Here is a 6,955-nt window from a genome sequence, read left to right on the forward strand (position 1 = left end):
ATAATCATTAGACATAGCACTTTTATTAAACTGCCTCCGGTCCTTTTTATTAGAAACAAAAATGAGAATTTTTTTGATCCTTTTTATAAGAAGATTGACCAAGTTTCAAGTATGTTTGAAACTAAATTTCATTTGTGTCCTTATTTATTATGAGATAGAAAATTAAAAGTAAATAAGTTAGTGGAATAAAGAGGAATTAATTTAGGGGTATTCATGAATTTTTTTTAAATGTAGAAGTGTATTAAATGAAGAGGACTATTTTCAATGTATTTCCTTGGTCTTGATGTTTTATGTCTTTTGTTTCTTGTATAAAGGACCGGGGGAGTAAGAAAAAGACAAATTTAAAGTTCTATTGAAAATTGTCTGAGAGAAAAGTTGGAGAGAATAAAATTTAAAAAAAAAAATTAAAGTTGTATTGAAAATGTAAAGTGACATTCATAAAATTATTCGAAATGAATGTCACATTTTTTTTATATAAAGTTGCACTCATTTTTTGCTCAAAAAAAAGTGTGACTAATTTTGAAGGAAGGGAGTACTTTTTTCAATTCATGGATTTCTATGTGTCACACTCTCCATAGTTGATCTAAACTTCGTAACTTGAACATGCCTAAATGTTGGAGCCGACATCACTTTTCATTTTTTACATAACTTTGATGGACTATTTTCTACGATATGTCAGACTATTCTAATTTTTCACAATTATAGCAACAAATTCACTCCCTCCATCCCAAATTATAAAAAAAAATTACATTTATTAAAAAAATTAAAATATAAGAATTTGGAGTATAGTTTTTTTGTATTTTCTTTGAAAAAAGTTTTACAATATGATGTAAAAACAATTTTCATTGGCTATTGGTTATGGATAAATGAAAGAGAGAGAAAATTGAATGTAATTTGCATTTAATTTTATGAGAATAAAAAAAAAAAATTCTTGGAAAAGATATTTTTTAAAAAAACAAGATTAAATAAGATAAAAATTTGTCTTTTTTTGCTTATATTTTGGGACAAAGAAAATGAGTGTTTTTTTGCATATATTATGGAACGGATGGAGTAGGTGATAACGAATAAAACAAGGGAAATGTTAATCAGTGTTCCCGATGCACCAGTTAAGGAAACCAAATGTAGTAATGCTACATTGAAACTTATGCATTCAAGGTCTTAAAAGTATAAAATGTGACATTTTTAATTTAAAATTTTCTCTTTTATCTCCTTAAGTGGTGCCCCCTCACCCATAAAACAATATTAAAGCTTGGAGTATATAGCAATCTTGTGAAGTTATTGTATCGTAAGCTAGAGTAGAACTTCACTTATATATATATATATATATATATATATATATATAAAGAGAAATGTTAAGGAGTGTCTTCGGAGCACTTTTTTAAGGATTATAAGTAGAAAGTATTTATGAAAATGTGTGTAATCAATATATCCAAAATCAAAATATTTAACTTTTTTAATGAATAACTTGTTTATTTTAGAATGCTTAAAGAGTGCCCCGAATGCACTCGTTAACAAAACTCATGTATAAATAGCAACTGTATTCTCAATATTGAATCATTGTTTCATTCACTCATATGGTATCAGTTTCCTTTCTTTTATGATCCTAACCGTTTTTTCTTCTAACCGTTTTATGTTGCGACTTCATCATTGTTCTTCATCCTCCATTGATGCAAAACCTTGTTCTTCACTCTTTCTTGATTGCAAAGTGTTTTTTACCCTTGATTCCTTTGAAGAGGAACACATTCCAAAGATCCAAGTCAATGCGACCAAACCAACCTAAATGAGCTATAACTTCAAAATTTATTTAGCAAATGTGTTAAAACTTTTTTTTTTTTTTTTTGAGCAGAAAGGTGTTAAAACTTCAAAATAAAAATAAAAAAACATTATGGGAATTATCTCCCAATTTTTTTTGGGGCCTGGGAGACATCAAAGAGACCTAAAATAAAATTCTTGAACTGAAGTTTGATTTTACCATTTTGCTGTGCATCGTTTTACTTTTTTCGGTTGTTATGCAGTCTCTATATTACCTTTGACAATGACATGTTTATTGCGAATTCTTTGCATGGTTTGGACTTTGTCATAACATAGAGGTGAAAACTTTGAGGTGTCCTACGTAGAGGGTGAAAACAGGTGCAGTCAAATAGGACTATGCTCTTAATGATATTTATACAACCATTTAACAATAATTTTTGTGACAATTTTTTTTATTAGCTAAAACATTAGAAAGAGAAAAATGAAGAGAGATGATAGAGACAAAGATAGTTCTCCAAAAATTGTAATAAAATAGCTGTTCAAATATCATTTCTCTATTTCCATTGCATGTAGGGGTGAGAATAAGTCGGACCGAGTTGAAAAAACTAAGGCCTAAGCTTTGGCCTTTTACCGGTCAAAGGCTTTATTTTAAGCTTGGCCTAGTTTTTTTAAAAGTCTGAACTGACCTATTAATCTGTCTAAAAGCCTAGTTTATGTTACATATTTAAAATAGAGTTTATTCATCCATTTTTCTTTCTTTTCAATTGTGCAACATACTAATGTATAGGTAAACATTAATTAGATACACATTAAACTAATAAAACACAATCGTAAAATTTATAGATGGATATTCAATGATAACCATACTTAACTTTAAACATATTAGTATGATAACTTAACAAGCTTTTAAATAGGAAGAAACTGAAAACTAATTCAACACTTAAGCAGGACAAAATGCATAAAATCTTCGATGTGATATAAAAATCACCAACTTAATATGAGAATTTGAAGGAACTGTTTTTATTTTTTTGTATTACAATATAAATAATAAATGTGAAAAAATATAATATACTCATTACGGGCCAACCTGATAGATCTGATTGACTTTTTTTATAAGCTTAAGCTTAACCCATTTAAATTAATAGGTTTTTTAAAAAGTTCATGCTTGATCTATTTTAAATGAGCTCGGTTGGACCGAACTTTCAGTAGACTGGACCATAGACCTCTGACGAATGACCTGACCTCTTCCCATCCCTAATTGCATGCCAAGTTGTATTGCTCATTCATCTCTTTTTATTTTTTATTTTATTTTTGTCTTGAGAGACAAAGCGGCAAATACAACTGAAACTAACACACACAACTCTAAAGTTCCGGTATCAAACCCAAGTGAAGGTGTTCAATCTATAAAATATCAACATTGTCGGTTAAACTATGTCTTACTGTTGCTCGCTAAGTCTCTATTTAAATTTCCTATTTGCTAGATTTATTTTCTACTCTTATAAAAAAGAAGTTATTCAGAACAAAAGCTAGAAAAAGAACCAACATGAAGCTAAAAACAGTGACAATAAACACAACATTCCAAATCTTGTGATATTGAAGCCTGTTTAAATTGACTGATTTTAACTTATCTATTATCATTAACACTCAGATTGATAGTGAGAGCTCATAGAAATAGTTAATTATAACAAGCTAAATGTCTAAAACTCTAAATCATCTATTCATGATTCCAGGATAATTATTTCACAACCACACCATAAAGCAAAATCATTCATGTGATATATGAAATCATCCCCACCAAACAAAGGGAGAAAAATTTGTCAGTCATGATAAAATTGTCATAATGAAGAACAACCAAGTTTACAATTATATCATCCATAAACATAAACCTTATAAACATCAAACTTAAAAATCCTCAAAAGGTTTTTGACAAGACAAAAGGATTACCTAAGAATCTATAAATAATTTATTGGCCACAAGAAAATAAAACTCCACGCTTTACTTAAAGCTGGTAACTTCTTCTTGTTCTGATTCCATCAACAATATTAAAAAAACCAACAATCCTGAAAATGATTCATAGTATGGTTAAACAACTATCCACCTTATAGAAACAAAATTAACGAAACCAAAACCGAATGTAAAATAAAAGTTACTAACTTGTAGCTTTATTTACATAACCGGCCAGGTGACGTTGTTTAGAAAACTCCGCCTGCGATGGAAGGCAGGTCATCGAAGTTCCAAAGGTTCATTGTGTTTCCACCATCCTGAGTTGTATCTCCACTAAGCAAAGCAGCCAATGAAGCATCACTCCAGTTATCGTTCTCGAAGAACTTCAGCTGGGATTCGATATCTGCGAGCTCTTCAGAGAGGGTCTTTGCAGAATCATTTTGCATAGGCAGCATATCCTGAGTGTTGTCAGACAGCATGTTCTTCTGAGATTCACCTTCCATAGGAGCAGCAGCAGAAAACACAGACGAAATCTCAGGTGTTTTTGCGCCTTGTTCACCCCAACATAGATCAGAATAATCAAATGAATTGCTTGAATGCTCTGAACTGAAATAAGCATTAACATCAGCAGATGTAAGCTGCACTCCGTTTCCGGAGAAGGCTCCGATGTCAGCATATTGGTTGTTAACCAATGGTTTCTGTTCCACCTGATCCATAGGAGAATAGTAGTTCTCCATATTTTCACTGAAATTGAACATTTGGTTTCCGTTCGGCTTGAAAGAGTTTAGATTATCATTCAACAGCTGCATCTCAGGATTTTTCTTGAGACGTTTTGAGGAAGCAACCGGAGCCTCTTCAGGGAAATTCACCTTGGCTTTATTGCCACGGATTCTCCTAGCTTCAGCATCATAAGCTCTTGCAGCTTCTTCAGCAGTGTTGAAAGTTCCGAGCCAGACACGGACTCCTTTCCTTGGGTCACGGATCTCAGCTGCCCATTTTCCCCATGGACGTTGACGGATACCCCTATACTGATTCTTTCTCTTTCTCTTCGAATCCTTTTCAGCTTGCTGGTTTGAATTCAAAGCAACAGATTTTGCAGCACTTGATCCTACAACACGTTCAAAGTTAGTTAGTATAAATGAGCAATTTGTTATTATTAATGAGCAATTTAGCACAGGTAACATTGTTTATCTCATGAAATACATGTTGGATTTATAACCAAATCAGAAGCAAAAGACTAGCAAAATTTAATGTAACAAACACCAAATCACCACCTACGTATGAACAATTTGTTTACAATTAATGAAACAGACGATAAAAGTTCAATTATGGTCCTCAAATTTTTAAAAGTTCAGATCAATTAAACAAAGACTGGTTCCATTAGATCACCATAATGATAGGTTAATCAAACATAATGATCACCAATTCATGCAAATATACAACAATCACTGGATTTACAGAATTGAAGTTAAAGCATGTAGTTAAATAACACGAAATTAGTTCAAAAATCACATGGAAATGAATCACCGAACACATGTGGTGATTGGTTATGAACTAAAAGTAAAAAAAAAAATCAGGCAAAGCCAAAGGAACAAACATGTTTTTTATCAACCAGCAAAATAGAGGAAAGTTCAACTTGACTGAACAAAAAAAATAAGTATTAACACCAAGAACCCAAGAAAAATTGAAGGTTACAACTTTATTTATGATAATTTAACAATTAAGAAGCAACTTAAACCAACTTTATTTATGATAATTTAACAATTAAGAAGCAACTTAAACCAACTTTATTTATGATAATTTAACAATTAATTAACAAGCAACTTAAACTAACTTTATTTATGATAATTTAACAATTACTAACAAGCAACTTAAACTAACTTTATTTATGATAATTTAATAATTAACAAGCAACTTAAACCAACTTCAATTGGATCTATAAAATCATTCCAATAATTACAACCAATCTAAATTGGATTTTTTTTTTTTTTTTATTATTACCAATCTAAATTGGATCTGAAAAATCATTCAAAGCTCATAAACACCAATCCACAAAAATTACATAAAAAGATATACAAAGGATCATTCATCTTTTTCAATCAACCAGAAAAATAAATCACAAAGCAAAAAAAAAAAAAAAAAAAAAAAAACTCAAGAAGTTTTCAAGATCTAAAAAACCATCAATACAATTTCATGTTCAATACAAACCCTATAAAATTAAATCACATAAATAAAAATAACCAACCACAAAATCATAAATCATACTAAAAAATCTCAATAATTCCTTAAATTTGGCAAAATTAATTTTTTTAATTAAAAATATAATTTTTCCATCAACTAAAAACATAATAAAATGCGGGCCATCAAAATAACAAATGCATGTGAACATTAAAACCCAAAAAGATTAAATTCAGACACACAAAAAAAAAAAAAAAAAAAAAGATTAATAATGAAAAAACAGTTACCACGAACAAAGGACTTAGAAGATTTGTTGTTCTTATTGGAAGCAAAGGTGAAACCTTTGACACCGACCAACAACCCTTCATCATCATCTTCATCCTCGTCTTCATCAAAATCAGAATCATCCTTAAACTCTCTGAACCCAGCCTCGAAATCATCGTCAAGCAAAAAAGGTTTCCTTGAACTTGGTTTCCTCCTCAAATTCGGCCAGAGGATATCCGCTGTGACACGGCGGGAACCACCCACCGCCGCCGCAGCTGGAATGAAGTCGGAGATAATAGCTCCACCACACATCTTTTTTCTCTCTCTTGAAAAAAGGTTGAAACTTTGTTATACCCAATTGAAAAACAAAAAAAAATAAAATTGTAGAAGATTGAAGAATGGTTGATTTTGTTTGGAAATGGAAATGGAAATGGAAATGGTTTTTTTGTGTTTGGTGTGAGAGTTGTGTCTTATATATGCATTATTGTTTTTTTACTTTTTCTTTTTGCATTGAAATGGGGGTGGGTAATTTGGTGATTTTACGGTTTTGTCCTTGGTTGTTTGAAGAAAATAAAGTTGTCAAATTTGTATTTGACTTGGTAAGAAAGTACTAGGTTAATGTTAGCATGGAACACACGTGCCACATAGTGTATGTATTAAAGGAGAGTCTAGAGTGATCTTTCAAAGTATTGACATAGAAGTTGGATGTTATTAGGACACATAAAACACATGTGACATCATACAAAATACGGTACTTATAGTGATGTTTGTACGATTATTGTTGGGATAAATTTTTTTCTTCTTTTTTAAGAAAAAA

General features: G+C 30.7%; 1 protein-coding gene across 1 annotated transcript; it reads right to left on the reverse strand.

Moving 5' to 3' along the window:
* Nucleotides 1-3,530: 3,530 nt before the first annotated feature.
* On the reverse strand, nt 3,531-6,602 carry LOC11444630 (ethylene-responsive transcription factor RAP2-2). Its single transcript, XM_003627371.4, has 3 exons — nt 6,162-6,602; nt 3,907-4,804; nt 3,531-3,812 (listed from the first exon to the last, which is right to left on the reverse strand). The coding sequence occupies exons 1-2, from the start codon at nt 6,448-6,450 to the stop codon at nt 3,945-3,947; spliced, it is 1,149 nt and encodes a 382-aa protein (XP_003627419.1). The 5' UTR covers nt 6,451-6,602; the 3' UTR covers nt 3,531-3,812; nt 3,907-3,944.
* Nucleotides 6,603-6,955: the final 353 nt, after the last annotated feature.

Source organism: Medicago truncatula, chromosome 8, assembly GCF_003473485.1.
Source record: "Medicago truncatula cultivar Jemalong A17 chromosome 8, MtrunA17r5.0-ANR, whole genome shotgun sequence".
Lineage (NCBI taxonomy): Eukaryota > Viridiplantae > Streptophyta > Magnoliopsida > Fabales > Fabaceae > Medicago > Medicago truncatula.

Coding starts and splice junctions, on each gene's coding strand:
- LOC11444630 (XM_003627371.4), bottom strand. CDS start 6,450: ATGTGTGGTGGAGCTATTATCTCCGACTTCATTCCAGCTGCGGCGGCG. Junction 4,805..6,161: donor TTCTAAGTCCTTTGTTCGTG/GTAACTGTTTTT, acceptor AACGTGTTGTAG/GATCAAGTGCTGCAAAATCT.